This window comes from Anarhichas minor, unplaced genomic scaffold, assembly GCF_050575085.1.
Source record: "Anarhichas minor isolate MPS153535 unplaced genomic scaffold, ASM5057508v1 ptg000017l, whole genome shotgun sequence".
Lineage (NCBI taxonomy): Eukaryota > Metazoa > Chordata > Actinopteri > Perciformes > Anarhichadidae > Anarhichas > Anarhichas minor.
In genome coordinates, this window is record NW_027466463.1 from 19,110,960 (window position 1) to 19,136,289 (window position 25,330).

At 45.0% G+C, this 25,330-nt stretch overlaps 1 protein-coding gene across 7 annotated transcripts in view; it reads right to left on the reverse strand.

Annotated features, from left to right (window-relative positions):
- The window catches only part of LOC142952098 (thyroid hormone receptor alpha-B), a 118,477-nt gene that overhangs the window by 31,901 nt on the left and 61,246 nt on the right, over positions 1 to 25,330 (reverse strand). For 3 of the 7 annotated variants that reach the window (XM_076094113.1, XM_076094107.1, XM_076094110.1), the window contains one exon: positions 1,094 to 1,452. In XM_076094113.1, coding sequence (XP_075950228.1) covers positions 1,094 to 1,149 — 56 coding nt within the window. In that variant the 5' untranslated portion in view covers positions 1,150 to 1,452. Of the gene's footprint in view, positions 1 to 1,093; positions 1,453 to 1,992; positions 2,280 to 25,330 lie in introns of all 7 variants that reach the window. The other 4 variants (XM_076094114.1, XM_076094109.1, XM_076094112.1 and 1 more) reach the window with 2 other exon arrangements.

The window sequence follows — 25,330 nt, forward strand, 5'->3', positions numbered from 1 at the left end:
TCGATCTGAAATCTCGCTACACATCTGCATTATTGAAATCCTCTCAATGTTCAGCCGTGACGGTGACAATCTTTGAGATAACACTCAGCTACGCTTTGTGTTTTCCAACACCGACACTTCTTTAACTCTCACTCACACTTTCACCGTCGTCTGAGGGGCAGCAAGTCACATGACACAATAAGTAAGCTGTTCCAAAATGCTGCCAGACACGTGTAATAACGATCTGATTCTGTGGACGTACACCGACAGTGAGGAGTTGCTGCTGTCTGCAGCGTTCTCCCTCAACACTGGACCCGTTTCAAAAGTTTCTTTTTAAATGAAAAAGGTAATCTCTCTCTCTCTTTGTCCCGTTATACTATCACAGAATGTTCTAAATGAAGTGAACTCCCCTCCCAAAGCCGGAGCAGATTAATATTGAGCGATAACGCTTTCCTCGAGCCAGAGACCTCTTCCACACAGAGGGCCCCTTCCTCCCCGGCGGCACTACTGTATGAGAGAGCCTCCATTCCACTAATATTATGTTTTCATTTATGAGAAGGGGCTTAAACAGTGCTGTGTTTGTTTGTGTTCGGGCCGGGCCCGACTGGTTCTGCTCCTCGAGAGCTGTAGGGGCAGAGGGGAGGAGCGTCAGGGTCAGATGTAGCTCAAAGCTCACTTCTCTGAAAAACAATCCGGGCGAGAGGAAGAGAGCGGCGGAGGAAAAAAAGAGGCCGCTTTGTTGTTGAGCTTGTCTGAAAAAAAAAAACATGATCCAGAGACGTACAAACAGAGAGAACCATGAGAACGGAAAATCCAGATTCCCTTCTGGATGTCCTCAGAAGACCTCCTCCATACGTAACACCAGGATGCAACAACAGAGAGCCATGCCTGCTTCATTTCAGGGAAATGTTTACATCAGGGAAGACAAACTAAAGGAAACGCCAGCGGCTCTTGAGGCAAAGATTTGGAGAGACGTATATTAGTTGTAACATTACACAGACCAACATGAAACAATTAAAGCCAACCAATATGAAACTAACTTTTTAATTAGTTTTGGAAGCATCAGAATGTTTGTGTAGAGAAAGAGAAAGACCACAAGGTTGGAAGAGCTCACCCTTTCTCCTCTCCCTCTGAAGGGTTAGGTTGCTGCTCCTTGGACACGAGTTCCATTCACCTTAATTCCATCCAGCAACCAATCATGAGAGACTGAGGCAAGCCCCACCCTCGGATGCCCGCTTGTCATTCGCCGGTTGGGAGGGGGCCGTCAGTGAAACATGACAGGGTCCCGTCCCTGGGTTTTTCTTTCTTTCTTTCTTTTTTTTTTTGGGTGAGGATGGGTCGGGGGTCTCCAGAGGGAGTCAAAGTGAGGTCGGCTCGGTGAGATATGCGAGATGCTGGAGGTCAATCGGCAGACCCAGGGGCCGGGGCACCAGTCGGGGTCTCAGGGACGCGGAGGGAGGAGTGGGATCCAGTCTGGAAGAGAACAAAGGACACCGTGAGATACACAGAGCTGGAACCATTACCTGGCTTTCTTAGTCCTCTATGATATCTTTGGGTTTTGGACACAACAGGACACAGTGGGAAAGTGGGATTTTTCACGATTAATTGTGTAATTGAGTAGATAATCAGCAGGTTAATCAATGATAAAAACAATCGCTGGTTGCAGCCATAAGTGTCTATTTTGTCGTGCATTTATCCTGAAAACCCTTTTGCACATTTCATACATGCAAACCTGTACACACACACATCCTGTCAGCCTTTTGAAAGGTGCATCAGACTCTTTCCTTCAATATTAATATACTCATAACTTGATTTTAAAAGGTTGGGTGAAGATCCTGCTTTTATCTTTGTGATACAAAGACTGATGGATTCTCTCAAGAGTGTCTTGGGGAGGAAGCTGCCAAACGACCCGACCCAAATGAATGCAACTCCAAACGTGAGGCTTCCAACACACGACATGCACTGATACAGACGACCGGGTCAGAGAGGGGAAACAGTTCCTGGTGTACCCACCAGCAGACGGGTTCCTCGTAGCCACACACGGAGTCAGAACTGAAACGGTGGCCTGCAGGTCAGAGGGGAGCTCCGTCACCTCCTGCAGGTCAGAGGGGAGCTCCGTCACCTCCTGCAGGTCAGAGGGGAGCTCCGTCACCTCCTGCAGGTCAGAGGGGAGCTCCGTCACCTCCTGCAGGTCAGAGGGGAGCTCCGTCACCTTCAACCGCTGCGGCTACAACTTGAAAACTTCTTCCGGAATGTCACCTCTCGCGCAGGGATAAGTAGCTTTGAGATGAGGAGCTGATCTGTGTGAAAGAGTGTTTGTGTTTGTGTGTGCTCAGAGGGTCTTGATCCATTAGCCCTCTGCCTCCCTCCCCTGTTGTCAAAGGAAGGCTTTATTCCCCCCCCGCTAATCCCTGGTTCAATGCCTTTCTAATCCGGAACAGTGGGATACAGGGCATGAGAATGCCCTTAGACATGACTGATATTATTAGTGCTTTTACTGCTAATAGAGAGATTACATACATATTCAAAACAAACCTTTCTCTGCTGGCAAAGGAGTTGTGTTTGAGTCATTGTACAGCAGAAGGAGAACGATTCACACGGCGAAACCTTCTGTGTGAGGCCGACGGAAGCTCAGAAAATAATGATCATTTGAATTTAAAGTTGTAAATATGAGGCGAGATGAGGATATTAATTAGTTCATTCTTAATTTAATGTTGGAACAATTACTCAATTAATCAATTTGTGGTTTGAAAGAAAAGTAATGGACAACATTTATTATCTATTTATCGTTTAAGCAATCAATCAAGCAAAACACCAACGATTAGCTGGTGAGGATGCTTTTGCTGATTTTCTGTTTTATGTCTTTATAAATTAAATAACTTTGGGTTTTGAACTGTTGGTCGGACAAAACAAGAACAATCAAGAGGTTCTCGGGCTCGTGTTTTATTCTACATTTTTGTTATTTTCTATAACATTTTGAATTCATATAATTGTGAGATGCAGCCCAACAAGAAGACTTACTTCATTGAAAGAATGTGCAGTGGTCCTTTTGATTCATAAAATAAATTGCATACATATCTGAGGTATTGAAAGGGAATTGAAAAGCCCAAACATGAGCTCATAGCAGCACTTTAACGCGCTGACTAAACACCTTCTTTTAGAGCCGCTAATCCGTTGAACGAACACATTGTGTGTCATTGTAGAATCACTGAATCAACGCAGGTTTAAAGAACGTTCAGCTTTATGAAGTGCTGCAACCTTCGGCTTAAACAGCTCTGAATAGACCTCTAAATGATAGAATATAGACTCCTCCAGAGGATGAATGTGGCTGGAGTTTTGTGACGAGATACGAGGGGATGAAAACGTCTTTTCAGTCAAACATTACACAAACAGCCACATCTACCTTTTACAAGAACCTGAATCAAGAACCCTATTGGCCGTGAAACAAACCCCGTTTCTCAAGCACACACTCAACACACAAACTCTATTTGTTGTCATGAAAACAAAAGGTCGCGCACACAGCAGCCGGGCCCCTCTGACCCGAGCAGGACGGACTGTGGTGTGACGGTAAATAGGACAGTAATGATGACATAACCTAGTATTGCTGTTGTTAGTAGCAGCTTCAGTGGCAGCAAAGGTAGGATTATGATTTACTAATACTATTCTTCACATACTTCCTTCCTGAAAAGAGGATAAAACTGTTTTTGTGGAACCAGCGTCTCAGCTTCCAGCCTCCTGGTGGGTGTTTCCAGTGAGTCCTCTGTACTGACCCCTGAGGGCCGCGCCGTCAGCTTCATCATCGCCCCGAGTCTAAATACTTTACAGCGTTCAACATTCAGGAGGACCAAACGTGCTGTAAAGTTTGCATTTCACTCGTAAAGTAGAAGCTAGCCAGCTAGAACATCAAGGTATTTCCAGGAATCAAATCGCAGCGTAATAAATCTTTGTAAGGACACACTCCCCCGCTCTGAAGGCCACATACACACAGTAGTCGCCCGCTTAACTACTGTGTCCTTGAATGTACTTGTTCGCCTTTGCCCCCACCAAGGAAGTTATGCTTGTATTAATATCCCATGTATCCAAGGACGGGGCATGAAAATACAGTTTGTCAATTGGTCTGTGGCGGAAAGGAGTACGTAGCATACTAGAGCTGTGGAAAGACAGTGAGGAGAGGAGAGGAGATAAGGCGTGAGAAAGAACGAAAGAGACAAAGTGAGATTGATATAATATAAACTGTATCTTGTGAAGGAGGGCATGGGGGTAAAGATGAGGAGAGGTTAAGAAAAGATTGGATTTAGGTCACCGTTGGAACGGAGACAAAATAAACCCGCTTATCAGAGCTGGAAGACGAATATCAGGACGAGAGAACGGGGCGAGTCAGGAGGCAGAATTGGGGCGTTCAGGTGGTTTCAAGCCCGAGTGCACATCCAGAGATCAATGTCTGGGATCCTACAGGTCCGTTATCAGTTATACAACCATTTATGGTCTGTGCACGGCAATGAGCAATAGAACGAGAACACGCGGCGTATATCAAGAAACAAATCGTCTGAAACAACACGTGACCGCTACATTTTAAACAGCTGATGAATGTCTTTAGTGGAAACGTGTTTCTTGGTGACCTTCCAATGGCAGCAGAGATACTTTGAAGCTTCGGGGACGGAAACGGAGCCAAACTGAATCTAATCGCCCAAATTCTGATGCAACTAGGAGATTCTGGCAGCATAATATCTAACGTATCACTCACATAATGTAGAGCATGTATAGACAGAGAGTATTAAAAGTTGTACTTAAAGGGGCAGTTCACTCCAAAATCAAAAGCACATATTTTACCTCTTACGTGCTGTTTATCAGACTAGACCGTTTGGTTGTCGCCTGGTTTTGGAGACATCGTCCATAGAGATGTCTGCCTTCTCTCTAATGTAATGGGACGAGATGGAAAGCAATGGTTCTTTCTAGAAATCATGATCCGGTTACTCAAGATAATCTACGGACCTTGTCGTGAGCAGCTCCGTGTAGGAACTATTCTATTTCTACATCCGGCAGATGTATCACTGCGCCGGAGGAAGCGTGCATCTATTGCGGTCACACCTACTCTGTTAGAATTAGCTTGTATCGACTCGAACAAACACACATATACAAACATAGATAGATACAGACACTCATAGTAGAGCACAGATTCTGCATTTGTGATCCACAACATCGGGAAAGTTGCAATCACTGAGCACCAATCAAACTGCTGCTTGGCGATCAAACGTCAACTTGAAAGGTTCAATTACATGTCAGCTCTCAGATTTCTTTTTAACAATAACAGTTTGTAAAGCGCACACACACACACACACACACACACACACACACTCGCACACACACACACCTCACACGTCTCAGCCACATGCACCTTGATTCTCTTCCCTTCCAGGACGGCTTCCAAATTTTAATTGGGCCTGCAAAAACTGGGATCTTCCCTCAAGGAAAAAAGGTTCACCTTTAATTGCGTGCTGTGAAATACAGCCTTGAAAACGTATCAAAAGAATAACTAGCGAATGCACGTTGACGCCCGGAGATACGAAGAATTCATTAAACATGACCTGCTCTGTTCCAGGCCAAAGAGATCGATGCCCCTCTGTTCTTCAGACCGAGAGGATCCGTCAGTACAAAGCAGGCCGGTGAGAAACGAGGTTCTACACCAGCAACAAATCGTGACGGTCAAGGGCGTTTTGCTGTGTTGTGATGGGGAGATATCAATTCAAGGTATTATTAAAGACCCTGAAACAATGTTAGGAATTATGTGTCCAGTCAATTAAGTTCACGAAGAGACTCTTTGAAAGTTTGCTAGCTGTAGTAATGACACAATTAGCAACAAAAGTACAGGGAATAAGGAGCGTCTATGAGGGGAAAGCTTGCTTTGTCAAAATCTCAAGATGGCAGCTCCCGTATCCGGGATATTTTGGCTTCACTTTTCACTTTTCACTTTTCGGAGGAAGTAAAGACGCATCACGAGAGTGAATGTTTCCATTTTTATGTCACGTGAATCAAGACGGACGCAGATGAGTCCATGAGACAAAATGTGACACATTAACAGAACAGTTCCTAAAAGCTGAGAATTACTGTTATTTGCTAATTGCTTCAATGAGAGGACAGAAGAGGAAAGCCCCCCCCCCCCCCCCCCCCCTCCCCCAATCTGCACGACTCCTTTCAGATTTTTGTCCATTTAAATGTCACAGTCGCACCCCAATTTGGAAAAATATGAAGTCTTGCGATTTCGCTGTGAAATTGCATATTGATTCAGGGCTCTTTGACCAATTATTTGAACTCAAAGGGGGCCAGCCGAGTCCACGAGACACCTGTTAAGACCGCTACGTGCTTCTTGCAGCAGCTGCAGTGCTCTGATGTGCAGCAGATCACAAGTCAGCTCAGATGTGGCCCTTTTCTCATTACACTGACACAGACTTTCATGTCAAACCTTCTCATGAGCGATATTTACAGCGTCTTTCCCCCATGAACGCAGACGGATTATAGAGGAGCAGGTTTAATGTAACCTCAGAGGAGGATGATGGTTTCAGTCCTTAAGCTCCTGAGGAGGACCCCTTGTTAAAATTCACACCATTCACAGCAGACGCGGGGGGTCAGCGCTCCCAACTCCCAAGGGTGGCCCGAGCAATTAGTGGTTAAGTAATGAAACAGGGCCGGAGTCCAGTGTTGTTGATGTGGCGCATGCAGTGGGAGAAGTGGAAGGGAGGGTCAGCACCCCAGGGTCACGAGTAGTCGACGGCAGAGAGATCATGTTTCACTCTCCGTCTCTGCTCGCTCTCTGGCCAGGCTAGTTACTGTCAGGGCATTATTAATAGGTGCTAATAGGCCACAACAAAGGGACTAAATGCTACCTTTGCAGCCATTTCTTTAAAACCTGACCTTGTGGACTTGAGCACGCACAAACACAGACATACTGCATACACTACAACGTTAATGTTCAACCTAAATGTGCACACACATTTTGGGGGATTTTCATGCTTGTTGTGCAGGTAAAGGACAAGTACACATCCATGTATTTATCACGATGGGAGCAATAACTCTCGACTCAGCAGTTTGCTGCGGCCGGTGCAGGAAAAAATAAATTACAAAACACGAATCTCTGGTTTCAAACCGTTTGAACTTTGACCTACTTTGACCCAGCAAGCTTTTCACGCCATGAGCAGCAGCAGTCAGCTCGCCTCATGTGTCCCACACTTAGATGTCAAAGAAGTAAACAATAGTCCCTTTACATTTCGACACATCCTTTGGTTTTGGTATGTGAGAGCAGGGCGTCTGTACCGCTGTGTATCTATAAGTCTTGATATAGTACAGGCTCTAAAGCCGTCCACGTCGCCCTGCTGAAAATGGGAACACAGTATCCTACCCTGACTCCTGGTAACGCCATGTTTCTTATTCTGTTTGCATGTGCAGTGCGTGTTTGGGTGTGCATATAGATACGTCTGCACCAGCCAAGGACACATGGGACATGCCGGGGTTGACGGGGCCGCACGGCACACTAATGCAGTTATCTGTATGTGTTTGTTGACTCTGCTCATTCGCCAGCGATCACGCTACCTTATCTGTCCTTTTTCAACAGTTTTCTTTTCCTCGTCTCGTCTATCTTTCTTTCAACACAGGTTTTTTTTTGGGGCTCTTTTTCTACAGATTTTACGTCACCACTTCTCCCTCTGTCTTCACCTCCTTTAGCGCTTACAAACTCTCCGGTTGTCAGCGTGTCACTTTCAGAACCAATGATGATAAAGGCGTGAAAAACAAAACGCCTGGGAAAGCAGAGCCCCTTTGACGTTTGTTACATTTGCTCCCAGATTAACATCGCGCCAAAATTGCTCGAGCCACGTCAACGGTGCAACTGTTGATGGATTACTGAGCGGGTCTCCCGGGAAAAGAGCCCCGTAAGTGACAGTTTTGTAGACAAACGACAACATAAAGGTGCAAAAGGACTACAAAGAGACATTAAAAAAAACACAAAACGATGCAAAACAACCACAGGATGCAAAACGACTGCAAATGAAGATGGAAAATGACAGAATGACCACAAACTAGTTTTGTTTTTGTTGTCCATTCATCAAAAAGCAGCGTCTGTGAACTTTCTGTCAACTATGCTGTATTTACTTTGAAATGCTTCTATAGAGACAGACATACCGGGCTGGACGCAGTGGGAGAAACACCCGAGGACACTCTGTGATTGGTTTGTGCAAATGCAAGGACTAAATATAGAAAACTACATTTTGTCAGCAGGGGCTAAATGAGGCAATGTATACTTAAACAAGACCTGCGTACATTGTAAAAAGATTAGAAAGCTCACACGTGTCTGCTTATAGGGGACGTGAGCCAAGGCCAAAGATCAAAGATCATCTATAGATGTACTTTAATATGTTAACATATTAACTTTTAATGCACTAGGCAGGGAGCAAAAAGAAAGACAATCTGCTCTTTCTCTCTCCCACGTCCACTTTCCCCTCTCTCTCTCTCTCTTTCTCCCCCTCCCTCTCTCATCCCTCCCTCCTTTTCCCACCCTCCTCTGGCAAGGACAAGCTAAGGTGCTGCCAAGAATGTGACTGCGTTTGGAAAACAAATCCTGCTCACTTCTGCTTTTTTCTCCCCACTTCTTCTCTTTTCCTCCACTTGCAGTTATTTCTCCCCCTTCTTAAGGTGGCCCCACGATCGCTCTGCACTCTTTCCGCCCGATTCTCCCAAACACACGTTCAGCTGGTTCCTCCTGCCTCCCATTTCCTCGTCAGCCCACCTTAAGTCAAAACTGAACTGTGTGTGAAACTGTTGGACGCCGCACGAATGTGTGCTCCCCCCACCCCACCCCCCCAAATTGCTTTCCCGGAGATGTCCACTTCCTCACATTTGTTCATTTCCTCACAGCTCATGGAAGTGTCTCATGTCTCATTGTAACAAGACAACACGGATGAAGAGAGATTATTGCTGCTGTTTGCTTTGGGGCACAAAGAGTGCATTCAAGGAGCTTTAACAAGGAGGGGTTAGTACAGTTTCAACATATGGACAGCCACGGTCGTTTAAAATGTCGTTACATTACATCAGCTTCAATAGTGGCTCTTAAAAGAGAATTAAAGGAAGCTATCTCGTGGTGATATATGCAATATTTAAGTAGGAAAGTGTGGATTTAAGATGAAGATCTACATAATTTAAAGGGGACATATGAAAAACTAATTTCTTCCATGCACACACAATCGGGTGTCTGGAGTGTCTTCCCGACCCACAAACTTTGAAAAGAGCAAGGCTCTTAAAGAGACAGGCGCTAAAACGGAGCGTTTCAGACAGAGGACGAAAACAGGTATATTCAGACAGACAGTGTGAGAAACATAAAGTGTTTTGTGAACATTAAAGCACGTAAACATGTTCTATAAGGTACCCAAAATACAAGTATGAATCTGAAAATAAGCACGATGTGTCCCCTTTAAAGGTCAGTTTTCTTAACCTTAGAAAATGTTTGGAGGCAGTGGTCATGCCAAACTTTCATTCTGAGAAAGGTGTGAGTGTGTGTATGTGTGTGTGTGTGTGTGTGTGTGTGTGTATGTGTGTGGTATAATTAGATGGGCTAGCAGAGTAGGGAATTCCATTTTCCGTGTGTGTGTGCGTGTGTTTTTGTATTACTACAGCGATGTGTGTTAGTGTGTAAACTTGCGTGTATCCAACATTAGGCAGATTGAGCTGGCAACATAGCAGCATGGGGGAGAGGTTGTGTGTGTCTGGGCCCTGAGCCTAACCTGTAGCACCAAACACACACACACACACACACACACACACACACACACACACACACACACACACACACACACACACACACACACACACACACACACACACACACACACACACACACACACACACAGGCTGTGACTGCATGGGTAACTTTGTCCAACTGTGCCAGCAATCTGGGCAATCACTCTACTTTGGCCTCCCTCCTGTCATCTCTCTAGTGTGCAGGCACACACGCGCACACACACACACACGCACATACACACACACACAGTTGCTGTTGCCATGCCAACAGCCCGGGGAGAGGTCTCCTTTTCCCACATTAGAGATGGAGCAACAGGGGAAACCCCCCAAAAAGGCTATCAACTATCAGCATACAGTATACTTCCCCCTCAATGAGTAATCAAACAAAGATGGTACATGTTTGTTTTCTCACTGAAAACCCAAAGAAAACAACTGTAAAGGCTGAAATTAAGACCATGAAAATGTGTAATGAAGGGAAAATCTTAGAAGTCTGAGAGGATGAGCGGTTTCATATTTTCCTAAAATATGTCCTTATTACATTTTGTTTATTTTCCTTAATATACAAAAGCTGAGTAACTACATCAACTCACTCGACGTTCTATGAGCGCTGGTTTTTAACGGGTCTGTTTTACATGAGAGTTTGTTGCACATTTAAAATTGGTTGCGAAACAACAGCAATTGTTTGCGTGTGTGTGTGTGTGTGCGTGCACATCTAGTGTTGCACTACACAAACCTAGCAGTAGTGAGTACTGTGTGTGTGTGTGTGTGTGTGTGTGTGTGTGCACTTCTAGTGTTGCACTACACAAACCTAGCAGTAGTGAGTACTGTGTGTGTGTGTGTGTGTGTGTGTGTGTGTGTGTGTGTGTGTATGTGTGTGTGTTGCACTCTCAGTTTCTTGTGGTTTACAAACAGGGCTGGGATCCAGGCACCAGCCTCAGCTCAAATACAACAAACCAGACTTGCATCAGACGTATAAACACTGGCACAAATAAAAATGACATAAATAAATATGTGCAAATGTATGAAGCAAAATAGCGAAGCCTCAACAAATTGAAGCGGTTTATGTTTGAGCTCAGAGGGGGGAGAGCAGCATTCAGATGCAGCAGCTCCTCTGGTTTCTTCACTGAAGCAGGTTTTATGGTCTCGAGGTCTGGAATAGCTGTTGGTTGTGGACTTCAGCTATTTAACTATGAAACTGTAGACATGGCAGAGGGGCGTGGCTTCAGCGGCTCCTGGCATCGTACATACAAGTGGGTCCAGTATGCATGCACTACTTCTTGTGTACAGGCACAAATATAACCGCGAGCAAGAGTGGACTTAACTTTAAGTTGACCTTTCTACTCCACGCTGTGCTCAGTATGGCGCAACATCAGCAGATGTCTGGCCTAGATTCAGCAGGTCCAAGGCTCTGCATGGGACACCGTACGAGTGTCCAAGCAGACGTAGCGCTAACAGGCCTCCCGTCGCCACGTACAGTGTGAGATGACACCGGTGACAGCGCTGAGGCCTCCCTGACCGTATTTGAGATCTCAGCCCCAGCAAAAGTCACTCGCCCCCCCGGGGAGGAGCGAGCAGGTCGTCAGCTATTCAGGTCATGCGTGTCCCAGTTCAAGAGGACAGATGCACAGATGCATAGGGAGGCGAGGGAATAAACATCAGGCTCCAGACCAGCAGGGCCTGGTTTGACCCAAGGCTCCAGTAGAGCCATCGTGAGAGTCTATTAGACGTTTTAACACCATTGTTTTTTAATTGCAGTTACTTCAAGTAGTTTGAATTATAATCAGCATCTTCTTACATATTTCTTTCTGCATTATTTGTCAATATTTAATTCACAAATGAATTAAGTACACCGGAGTACTGGGATGAACTCCTCCGTCAAACACTCCAGACCCCCCCCCCCCCCCAAGTCCTTCCATTCATCTCCACATCTCAGCCTCCTCTGTAATGAGCAATAAAACACACTATAAAGAGACCACACCGCTCACTCACAAAAGGTCCAACCCCCTCTGATGACCCCCACCCCCCCACATACTCAGGAGTCTGTAATGAAGCCTACAAGGCCTGGTGAGGCCCCTGGGCACCCCAGAGCCACAACCACACCCCCTCCACCTCACACTAAAGTCTCCATCTTTTCCTGACGGCCGGCAGAATCCGTGAAAGAGGAGAAGGTGGTAAAGGAGGCACCAAAAGGCTGGAAGGTGGTTGTCTTGGTTGGGGTAACTGTGGGCTGTGGGGCCCCTGACTCCCACAGGCTCCCACCCGAGTGCCTGTGTGGTCCTGGATGTGATTGGCGCCAAGCCCCTCGTCATACACACACACACACACACACACACACACACAGCTGCCCACATGTGAACGGTAACACAGGCTAGCTATTACACACACACACACACACACACACACGTGCTGTACACATGCAGCGGGTCCCAAACACACGCCTCATTGTTCCACAAATCAACTCGATGTCTGAACACTGTCAGAGTGCATCAAGCGAACCGGCAGTTGACAGTTTTTTGATTCACAAATGCAAGGACGGTGATGAGAAACAGAACAAAATGGTCGGGTGGGGGGAGAGGAAGAGAAGAAGAAGAAGAGGAGGAGGAAGAAGAAGAAGAAGAAGCGGCGATGAAACGCGGCGAGAGCCAGAGCTGTCAACGTTTTTTGTGTGTGTTCCCTGCAAACGTCCCCGAGGAATAAAATTGAAAAAGTTACTCAATCACTTCATCTTTTCCATGCTTTCTCCTTGTTTTATTTCCATGGATGTTCCCCACACACACACACGCACACGCACACGCACACACACACACACACACAACATCCAGATTTAGTCTGAAGGCAACAGACACAGTACTGTATGCGCATGAGAGAGATGTGTTTGTCTGTAGTGTGTATGAGTTCATCCGGAGTTTGCCGCCAGTATGTGTGTGTGTGTGTGTGTGTGTGTGTGTTTGCCTGAAGAAAACTGTGTCCATGTGGCAGTCTATACACCACATGTCCAGGTTGTGTGTGTGTGTGTGTGTGTGTGTGTGTGTGTGAGTGTGTGTTAGCGCTGAAAGCAGACTTCTGGGCTGCCTAAACACGCCTTCGTATCTTAGCGAGTCTCCGTCAGTGTTTCAGTTGAGAGCGATTATGGAAGGGTGAAAGAGTGGGCGCACGGTGTCCTCCTTTATGATGAGTGTTCAAACAGGCTCCACCTGTCCAACAGACGCCTCGGGAGCGAGTCGACAGGAGACTCCATGTGTGCTGATGATATATCGTATGTCAGCACGCTGGTTCTTTCCCTTAAACTATGACGCCCTGTTTTATACATCCAACACATTTAGAGGAACGGTGATACACAGAGAATCCAGAGAAACTTTTGATTCATGCACATATTTCTTTAAACCAAGACTAGAAAAGTGCACTCACTAGAGTGCAGATCTCAGCCAAGTGTGTCTGCATCAACCACAGCTGTGATGTCTGAATAAATACAAACGTCTAGACCGCAAGTGTATCAGATGCGTTTTTTACTCACAGATTCGCTGTCTTTGCTATCGATGCAGATGTCTGCACCGGCTCTTTGCAGCTTAGCGCTTAATGTTGACCGTTTGAAGCTGCAGTTTGTAACTTTTATAAAATAACTTTTTTATCATATTTGCTCGTACTTGAGACCGTTAATCTGTGAAAAAAAATCTGGTTCCTTCGCCTCCTTTTAGTGCTCCTGATGGCACTTTCAAGATTTCACCATGCCCGAAGATAAACAACCAATCAGAGCCGAGGAGCCGCTGACACATCAGACAGTCAAACTGGGCAGCGTTGATCAAATATGAATCTAGATTCTGTTACTGCACCGACTGTTTCTCGCCTAAAATTATTTCAGAAAACATGTTTTAGTGTACTGATCAGTTCAGGAGTGTAAATAAAAGAGCACATGCAGCAAACGTTGGATAAAGTGAGCCGCCGTGCGTCCTCAGACGAGGAGGAGGGGGTTAGAGGGCTGTCAGCAGCCCATCACCGTCACCTCCGCTTTGTGTTGCTGCCCTGGTGGGTCAGAATCTGCCAAACAATCGGACAGCCTCAATAAAAAAGAAGCTGTTGGAGATATATGTAAGAATTCTTGTGGATGTGCAAACTGTTTATTATGATTATGATGTTAGTATGAGGGAAACACAGAAGCATACGTGTTCATCACTGTCCTCAAGGATAAAGCGAACAAACTGGACTCTGAAAGCTAAACAAGTCAATGACTCGCTCATTTATTGTATAATCAGAATGAGAGGTTTGGTGGAAACAATGAGAAGTCCACATATGACCATGCCCATATCATTGTGCGTCCCTACTTCGCCGACATGACGACTCTTCTGTACCTGTGCTACTTTTACGAATGGTTCAGCATTCGCCATCATCCTGTCACTGTTAGTTCGGCAAAGTCAAATCGGTTTTGAACGCGGTCAATGAAACTGATTCATGTAAAATGTAAAAACATGTAACGCACTGTAAATGCACTGGGGGGGGGGGGGTGTGTGTGTGTGTGTTATGCTGCTGCTCGACGGGGGACAAGAATGAGGATGAACTATTATAGCGGGACAGTCGACACAAACATGCCCCCATATGTTTAAATCACACTGCATTAACCTGTGCAGACGCCAACACGCATTAAGCACAGACAAACATGCGTGCAGACGCACGCATACACATACTGTATGGATGGATGCATGCACACGGGACAGAGGAGTTCAGTGCGCTTAAGTGCTCTTACCCACAGGCTCCTCTCAATCAGAGAATCAATAGAGGACGAGAGAAACGGAGACGGGAGACAGACGAAGAAGACGGAGATAGAACGGCTGCTTGGTTGACTTCCCACCGGGATCTGCGCATGTTTGATTTACAGCACATACATGGGCGCATGCAGGCGTGCACACACGCACATATGCACAATAGGGGGAGGAATGCAGTCCGTCTCAACTCCGGAGAAACACAAGTGTCTGGAAGAACAGGTGCAAATAATAACTCACCCCCGAAGCCCCTGCTCTTTATTTGTCGGCATATTAAAAGACATATTATAAAGTTCATAATCATGATAATTGCTTATCAAAAGGTGTCAATGACTTTTTTCCACTTGTTTCAGTGCTAGTTAGTATGTGTTCCCATGTGTGCTGTTAAAACCAGCTCCATTGTAAGAGTTGCCAGGTTGCCATTTTGAGAAATTGGCAACCAATTCGTAGCAAATCGTGTGCCCCAAATAAATAATGATCTAATATTTGTTGCATTAGTGATATTTGAATATTGTGTAAAGCCCTCGACTGTGCAAAGACATATATTAAATTTGTCAGCAGTCTGAGTTAGACAAGAGCGTACGTCTTTGATTTTTTTACACAGAATTCCCTCTTTGTGTCGTCGGCAGTGATTCCTTGCTGAGCTGCAACGAGAAGAAGAACTGAAGGCCTCATATCAACCAGAACGAGGGCTGTGGATTTTGCTCCCCATCATTTATGTTGGAATTTCAAAAGGAAAGGATTTTTAATGGGAAGGATTACAGCGGGCGAAACCTATTTCAATGTAAATTTGTGCGCGCGAGTGTCGTTGTAAGACAGACTGGAAAAACTGTGAACCCGTCCTTTAAAGCATCTATATTTGATGGTCTGTTTAAATGCAAATCAAAAATCCTCAATGCATGTGTCAATGCATGTGTCAATGCATGTGTCAATGCATTACAATCATATAAAGCAGATTCCCAAACCATGTTCCCCATAGACAGCAATGCAGAACACAGAGCGTAGAGGGGAGTCGGATTCTGACATTAAATACGAGCCGCTGGCGTTGAAATAACTCCCTCATCTATGGATTTGTGGCAACCGAGACGTGAAAAGGTGTTGTGACTTAAACACAATCAAATAACTGGCTATTCTGGGGCACACGGTGTGTAAAGGCAGATCCAGCAGCCGCGCCCACAGCTCTCATTAGTCAAGTGGGAACACACCCCCGCTCCACATAAAGACTCGAAAACCGTGAGATCAAAAGCGACCTTTGTTTCGCCCAAAAGGATTAACTCACATCTGTTAGTAAAGTTCAGAAGAGGGATTTTCTTCTTCTCGGAGTTTCAGGAGAACACAAGTGACATAAATAGTGAATAAGCTCTGCCTCGCTCCATTAAGCCCAGCGGTGGAACTCGGGGACCTGATGGGGGTCTAGATTTGAGGGCGGCGTTAGCGCGGCGTCACAGACGGAGATACGGCGATGATACGTTGCGCTGGGTCGCGGCGCCACAGCGGTGCATGTAGGATTTGTTCTGCTTAAGCTGAGCGGAGATCTTTTCCTGCGATGATCTCTGAAAGAAAGCTGATTTCTGCCGAAGTGATAAAGCTCAGTGGTGAGGAGCGATACGTGTCTGTACTACTTCCTGACAGGAATGTGTACACATAGCATTCATGCACTGACCAAATATTTTCTATTTCAGCATTTCTGTGGCATTTCTTTACTTTTTATTTTTTGCAATGTACAGGCTTGAACAACTCTGAAGATGTCACATTGTGATTTTCTGTAACCAAATGAGAAGGATCCAGTATTTAATACAATATTTACTTACATATTTAAAAGATGTGTACACTGTGCCCAAAGCCAGATTAAACATTTAGCAAACCCAACAGGACGTTTCAACTTTCACAATGTCTTAACGGAAGAATAATGAAGAGTTGAGATGCTCGAAAACCCCAATTTGCATTGCGCACATCTTCTCCTTCAAAAAAATGATTTACTAATTGATGCTAAAAAAGTAATTGACTGGCAGCAACAAATCAATTTCTGAGCTGCGTTGCTGCAGCTCAAACAGCTGCTTCAGCGTTCAATCAAGTGTCCGAGATAAAAGACAGAAAGAGGAAGGAGATGAGCAGGGAGGAGGAGGAGGAGGAGGAGGACAAATAAGGTCTATGAGAACATTCTGTGCCATGTCAAGATGTAAAGATAAACATCTTGTACTGCCACGCACACAGCAGTGACTGTATGTACACAAGTATGTGCCCTCACGTCCCATTAGTGTACATGACGGATTGTTTGAGGGAACTGGAACAGCAAGACTTTCTGGGTCATCCGGTCTGTAGCGCAGACACCTGGTGTGTGTTTTCAGTAAGTACAGTGTGTGTGTGTGTGTGAGAGGAGAGAGAGGCATTCAGTATCTTTATTAGATCACGTAAACGGCGCCTGGATGATGGACTAAGTTACCCGAGGACAGGCTCTTCAGGGGCCCCCCGTGGCCCAGTGGGACCGATGCCATGTAGGGATCGTCCCCGATATGAATCTCGCTGGGGGTCTTTGTTTAAATCCATACTTCACCAACAAAATGAGCTTTTGTACATCTATTACTCTCCTTGTGTTTAATGAATTCTTGAAGGAAACCTCTCTCGCGTGCCTCCACAGTGAACAGTAAATCCTCGAGGGATTGAAGCGAATGGATGCTGCGTTTAATAACAGCAAAACTATTTCAAACACTTCCTGCAACATGAGACGGAAGTGGAGGAAGTGTTTTAAATAGGATGGTTTTGGTGAGGATGCATGTGTTTTGGAAGCTCTGAGCATACGAGTGGATAGATGAGACTTGGATCATATTGCAGGAGTTGTATGGGAGTTTGTAAACTGATGTTTTGATTCGTTTTACCGTTTTTATTTGATTCTCCGTTCGGCATTGAGGCACGAGAGAAAAACAACGTTTCCTTAAGAATTCAGGGTAACAAGCGGTGAATATTTCATGTAGAAATGGTCATTTTGTGGCTGAAGTATTCCTTTAATGCCGATCCCCTTTGTTTCTACAGAACTGCCAAAAACAAAAGACCTAAAATATTGATCAAAAGGTTTGATGCGTAAAAACCGAAGGAATCCTAACCGAGAGAAGACGACCGCAATGACGACAATGGTGGTGACGACAACAACTCCCATGATCCCTCGCTACGTCACGACGTCACCCAACTCCGTCTTTAGTGATTGTTTTGATTGAGCGACCCGACAGCGGCAGTGCATTTCATTAAAATCATTTTCTTCTTTTATTAAGCAGCTGACAGTTGAGTGATGACAGGAAGTCAGGGTTGTAACCCCCCTTGGCAACAACTGATTTTCACATTTAATTCAATTTGCGAAAATATTTAATTCTAATTATAAATGGTGCTATGAAAACGTTTGCATCACGCAGAAATGTGCACTTCATTGTAGCATTAAAAAAAAAACTGTATTTATTTATTAGTAATGCCGTCAAAGCCCCCACAAAAGGATGTGCTAAACAACTAAATTAAAAACCTTAGAGATAACAAAATGAACATTAAATGAACCTCGAGTGGTGTCTGTTGTTGGGGAGCACGCTGCCACCTCCTCCGCTCAGACGTAGACGCTGAAGGAGTTCATTATGCTGCGACCACAGCCCTCTGACAGCTGCACCCAAAGACAAACGGGCCGCTGCAGCAGCCTCATCACACTCAGCAGGCCTGCACCAGCTGCCCGGAGCTCATGTGACCCCCATCATTACGCTAATGGGTCCTCCATTAATGTTAACATGCCAGCAGAGCTCATATCGGGGAGATCTACAGGTCCGTGCAGAGCCATTAATAACATCATTGATTGGCGTGCTTGTTTTCCTTTGCTGGTGGTCACCCGTCTTCTCTTGATTACGCAATGATCCGTCTTCCTCCGTCTTTGTCACGACTCTGTCCCAGCGTGGATCAAATCAGACAGTCCAGGGTGGGAACATTTTCTTTTACATGGCATCTTAAGTTTCGGTTTTGTTTCAGGTGACTGTGTCGCTGCTCCCTGACGCAAAGAAGTAGAAACGTGATCCACACACAAATGTGCTGCTGGAGGGCAAATCAGATCTTTAACATCGTCTGTGACACACCCTCTATTTAGTGCAGCTGCCTGCTTCAGGTGACAAAGTCAACGGACTCGCCTGTGCAGAAAACTGGTATTTTGAGAAGATATTAGGGGAATTAAACATGAAGTATGATTCATTTACTCTGCTGAATCTTCTTTGTTTTGCTGACGAAGCAGAGCGTGGTACTTTGTTTTGATTTCAATTATTATATACTGTATGTGATACATTTGCTGTATTTCTTTCTATTGCAATAATGATATTAATACTGTGGTACCGATTTCAGCCCTATTTCTTCCCTCTACTAAAAGATGTCCCCTCTATCATCGTCATTAAAACCCATTCATCCATTTTCTGCAGCTCGTCCGGTGCCAAAGGGAGGTAGCCCAGACGTCCTTCTCCCGGGCTGCATTCTCCGTCTCTTCCTGGGGGGATCCCGAGGTGTTCCCAGGCCAGATGGGATATATATATATATATATTCCCTGTTCTGGGTCTGTCCCCGTCCCACAGTGCTCGAGCCACCTGGCTCCTTTCAGCGCAAAGGAGCGACTCTGTATGACTCAGCACTTCACCTTATCTCAAAGGGCAAGCCAACCCACGTGGTGCGAGACACTCCGGCTGCTCTGGGTGCCAACCGTGCACCAAAACACAGCCGACGTGCTGCACCAGCTGCATGCTGCAGAGATGCTTTTTGCCCGGGTGCTGCCTACTGTGGAAAAATCCCCGCTTAAGAGGATTGGGAATTCAACCCAGGCACTTTCTGCTGAATAAAATATCACAGCTCGAGGGGTCCTACGCCGGTTAAATGCTTAGCTCTGCACAGAGGAGTGGTGGTGGGAGCCTATGAGGCATCACGCTCCCCTTTTGATGTCAGTGAGCAATGGTGTTGGGTAAAAATGTGTCAGGAACAGCTGACGGATGAGCAGCAAACACCAGGTATGTTTCTTCACAGGGGCCGACATCAGCATTGGGATGTAATCTTTGACAACAGCAACACCTCAGACAGAATCTGGCTCCACCACAGAGAGAGGGGAAAGCCACAAGGAGCGCTTGTTTTTTTTATCTTTTAGCAGTCTGAAGACATTTGGGGAAAGCACAAGCTGTGATTCCTACTGATGCTGGAAGACGTCTGATATATCTCCTTTTTTTTGTTTGTTGCTCAAGCTGAAGTGGTTTTGACTTCCTGTGAAGTGCAGCCAGAACATCAAATAGTTTCTCATGACTAAGAGCTGCACCATGGAACAGTGTGTTAAAAGACCTCGGTTATTTTAGTCAACGAGAATCAAACGAGACAAAGCTTGTTTCATTTGCTAAATTTGGGTTACGCCGTCTGTGCCGACTCAAACTCTCACTGATTGCACCGGTATATTTGAACGCCAGCAAGCGGTGTTTAACAATACTGGTTATTTCCTCCTGTCTGTTAGAAATAAGCTACTCTACTGACTTTATTCAGGACAACAGGGATATCAATCAGTTGGTTTCCAAGTGAGACCTGAACCGACCCACAACCGTGCTGCGTTCCCACGCAATATTTGGAATAACGTTGTCATTTATATATATGTATATTTTTATCCTCGTCATACTTATTTACATGTTGATTGATTTATTCTTATACAGTCATATGAGATCTTTAAAATAACTACAGTGTCACGTCCAGCATGAAACGTTTAACTCGGTTCTGGCTCGCGATGCTGCCCGCTAAACGACAACGACATGGGAATCAAGTTTATACGGCGAAGTTTATATGCAATTTAAATGTGGACAGTTAAAAGTATTGACGGTCCTGATATCTCCAACTAGAACTCTGTAACTGAACCACTAAGAACAATAAAGACGAGGGGCAGAGGCCTAAAAAAACATTAGCGAGACCTGAGCTACTGATTAGGGAGAAAGTAAAGAAAAGCCTGAGGTGGAGTTAGCCTTTACATCGCCTACAGCAAATATGTATAGCTGAGGATTGTTGGAGCAAGTAAATGAGGCCCTTTGTATAAATGATTTTTCAAACATTCTCTTTTATGTTTACACAACTCCTACTTTGCATCCCAAGACTTCTTGTGAAAGAAGTAAAATATTAAAGTCTCCATGGATATGCAGCGCTAAAGAGTGAATAAATAATAGGGGAAGAATGTGTTGAAATATTATTATTAATAAAGTGCCAGGAGCAACATGACATATTTAACTTATTTCACTTGCAGATTAAAAGCCAAGCACCTGCACTGGCGGCCAATGTAGAGAAAACTTTTCAACTGAGCCGACTGATGGAGTGGACGTCCTGAAAACCACCAATTATAGATCATAGTCATAACATATATAGTTCTGCTGTAAATGTTTTTAGGACATGGGGAAAGTTTTGTGTTGGGGAGTTTGTGTGTAATTGGGTTGTAAAGCAAACGTTGGGTCTTTGATCTCATTGAAGTTTCAGCCGTCTCTTTGACTGCAGCACCCCAACGGGCATGTTATTTACCGAGCGTTTGAACATCAACGCATTATTTGTGACGGCGACAGTGCGCTCTTGGTGCCATAACCCATTACAGGTATTATTCTAGGGGTTTAAAGGAAATATCAGTAAGCTGTGACTTTATAATGCACCATCAGCTACAACTGCAAAACATTAAGAAGACTGGCTCTGCCAGAATCCTGGATGTACACTAATCTCTTCAACAAAGAATATTTAGGACACAAGAGGATATAGAAAGATCCCCCATTAGGGCCATTTTCTCCACGGTTACCATAATGTGCATGCATAAAAACCCCTCTGGCAACCAACTACGAACACTACTGTAGAAAAACAAAGCACCAAAACAAGTAACACGTTTACATAAAAATCCAGCAGAGCAGGTGCATGACTGTTGCTATAAATTATTTCTAACAGTTATAATTATATATTTCGGCAGCATACAGCCCAGATAAAGAGGGAGAAGACTCAGACCGGTGATGACTCATAATCACAGCCCCCCCTGAGGCCCCTCTCTGCGACTCAACACGCAGTCTAAATAGATAACCCACATAGCACGCCGCATCGCCTCGTCTGTCACGCACCGTCTTTTCTCTGTGCCGTTAACCCTAACAGGGCCAGACGTCACATGGGAAACATTTAAATAACACGGGGACCTTAGGGGACCGGGGGAAGAGGATAGGAGCCGTCCCGCATCCCCTCGCGGCCCCATGAGATGAACACATGTGTGTCCCCCCGCTGACCTCCGCATGCTGCAGCTAATCACATCGTATGTGGCTATATAATTACCTTGCTCATTAGTCAAAAACCTCAGGGTTATCTCTATTAACTGTCACGCTGGCTGTGTTTTGGAGAACAGGGCTCGTGTCGTTGTTGTGTCTGTGTTTAATTAATCGCACTTGAATGGGTGCCATTCACAGCTGTTCACCGCTTGTGAACATTGTAGTCTGCCACCTAATAGCCGGGTAGGATAATTAATAGTCGTTTGCGGTGTCTAATGTCGCTTTTCTTCTTTTTACATTATATAAAAGAAATGAATTGATGGGTAAGGCGGTCCATCCACGCTCTCTGTGACCTCCGACAGGATGTACAGGAAGTAACTGGACAAACATGGAACATTACATCACATGTTTACTCTTTGTGTGGTTAAGGTTCACATGCTTCTGTGCAAACATGGTGGCGTGGGCACGCATGCTAGCAACACATTTGTAAGATCATGTCGTGAATTATTATGAGCAAATGTACAAAATGCAAACTAAGTGACCACAAAACAAGACACGTCCGTACATCGTCTTACAACAAATACCAGCTTTTACGGCTGAAAGAGATTTTTCAGCTTCTAAAATGTGAATATTTGCTTGTTTTCTTGTCTTTTAAAGTGTGAAAGTAAAACCTTACACATTTCAAATGTTGTTAACAATGCACGGGGATGTCTCCGTCTCATGGTCACGCTGTCTATTATATTTCGAGGTGGACTTTGTCCTTGCAAGGCCCCTGACCTTGCTGAGGGCCGACAATTTGCCTTCCACCTGTCATGTTTCTGTGTAGAGCTGAAGGAGCTTAAAACTCAGCGCTCACACACACACACACACACACACACACACACACACACACACACACACACACACGCACACACACACACACACACACACACACACACACACACACACACGCACACACACACACACACACACACACACACACACACACACTCCTCACAGGCTATAGATACACACCATCTCTATAGCCCCATTATATACGGCACAAGCGCCACAACTTAAACAAATCTTGGGCGTGTCCAGATAAAAAGGTCGAAACTGTGCTCTTTTCATCGGTGTTTGTCTTACTTATCGTAAACCTGTACATTTTTCTTACACTTTTGAAATATCGGTTTGTTCGTGTTCCCTGGCACCCGGGGTTTCAATAGCGTCATGGTACAATATATGTCAAGAAACCACAATGTATTGACATATGATTTCAATAGGTCTCCTGAAAAAATGTCAAATAGCAGGAGATTTATATCTCGGCTCTGCAACAAGATAAAATACACATGTATGCATTTAAAGGTGATGACCTGTGTTTCACGTTTTGTTCATTGTTTTGCAGTCTTTGTATTTAGGGGAAGTACTTTTAGTGATACTTTCTGTATTTTCTGTTGCTGCACAGCCCCTTGGTTGAAGTATTTATCTATATCGTGTGTGGGAGAAGCCTTGACACTCAAACAACCTGCAGTTCGGATGTCTGTATTAAAGCAGTTCAGCATTGATGGTGAGCAGAGACACCTCGGCCCTGTTTGTGTGTACCAGCTCCAGTTAATTGAATGCCCTGCTGGGCCCGAGGCGGTACGTGTTGGTTTACCGCCGCTATTGATCGCATCTCTCCATTAAACCAGCCTGCTATACTGCCTCCTACAGCAGCACCCACACATACCTACACACATAAAAGCACAATTCCTCTACAGCGTGTGCTGCAAGACGAAAACAAGGGAAAGCAGGTGCAAACACAAACAGGATGAGATAGAGAAAACAACAAAAAAAAGAGCAAAAATAGAGAAGGAAGTATCCACACTGGATGTTGCCTTTTGAGCCATTAAACCGCAGCCATTAAATCACTTTCCTCTAATCTGGACTGGGCCATCCCAGAGCAGGAAATGCCAGCCAGTAAGCCTCTCGAGGGAAAAGCAGCTATTGTGCCGTCACACAGAGACTCAACTGAAGATCAGATTTAATAAAATGCCTGTTTTTTTTGTCTCTGCTTTTGAAGAGGATCTCCTCTTTTGATTCTTTTGTTCACTATTTCTATCAGTCCTGCTCTTTAGCCAGGCTTCTCAGTACACGACTTTGCATCACTTTACATCACAGCCCTCATTACTGAGAACAAGGTGTACCTGATTAATTCAGTACAAATGTGTTTAATACAGTATTGACAAGCCTGACAGGTTGGGGAATTGGCAGCATGATTCTTGCAACATATATTATGCTAACGTGGTGTAGTGTTTGTTTCTGAACGGTAAGAAACGTGTTCAGATTTTAAACCTGGCAACTTCATTCAGCTCCAGTTCTTCACATGAAGGTTTGTGCAGGTTTTCATACCAGCTAAGAAAATGTCTTTGCACGCAGAAAGCACGTAATGCGCAACCTTTTATAGACATGATACACTGTCATTTAACACTCAACAAGGAATTCAAAATGTTCTAACTTGCCTCATGGGAGTAATTTGATGGTGGACGACAGACCAGTCTGTACAGTTTAGAACAGCTGTTGGCAGCTACGAGCATGTGCGACTCTCAACAGAGATGAGAAGAAAGGACGCACTGGTATCAGATTGGTAATTGTATTGGCGGATACGCAAGTTCAGGTATCTGAGTCAGTATTGGGAAGGACACAACTGGTCTCTGAACGTCTCTGTTGGGAACCATCGGTTTGGAGGCGAGCCTTTGTTTTGATCTGATTTGAGCATGTGGTGGTAAAAACAGACGAACAGGGAAAAGATCCTGTATAATCGAGGTTCGTCACAGTGTGGGATAATGCTAATCAATCCCACCTGGATTTATTTTGCAACACCAAGTTTCCCCCACAAAGCCGGTGTTATGTGTCAGAGGTGGTGCACAGCGGTGTCTGTTTCTCCCCGAGGCAGGAGGCTGCGTTTTCTGCTGAAATTTATCCGAAACTCATTCCCCATGAAGTGTACATCCCGTATACCCTCCTGAAACAACGTCTGCCCCGCCTCGCTCACGCTGTTCTTCTGAGATTCTTTTGTCGCGCTGCTACTTCGACATGCAAATGCGTCGCTGTGCGTCGCCTGCGGTAACAGTGTGACACTTATTTTGGCAGGATGACAATGGCTTCTGTCATTCAATCTTCTCTTTGTGTGTGAGCGTGTAGGGAATATGCCTTTATCCTGTGCCGGTCCATTAGCCGACAATGGACGGGTGTTGGGAGAACATTACCGGGGAGACATTTGTTCAGCGTGTGACAATGCTGCGCTGTGAAAGGTGAGACTAAATCCTTCAGCATCTGCCCATGCAGATAAGTTTCTCTTTCCTATTTCTTTTAAACAGACTTGTGTGTGCATCCATGTGCATTTCTACCACCAAAGCCCTCGAACATCATCTTCTCACACCCCTTCTATTATTGCAAACTTCTGTGTAAAAGTGTCTCGTATTGTGTCTTTGTAGCTGGAAGTAAAAGAACGCGGCTCCTTCTCTTCTCCGCTTCGTATCCTTTCTCTCAGCTCTCTGGATGCCACAACAACACGTGTTCAAAAGCCACAACTTCCTGCCTGGC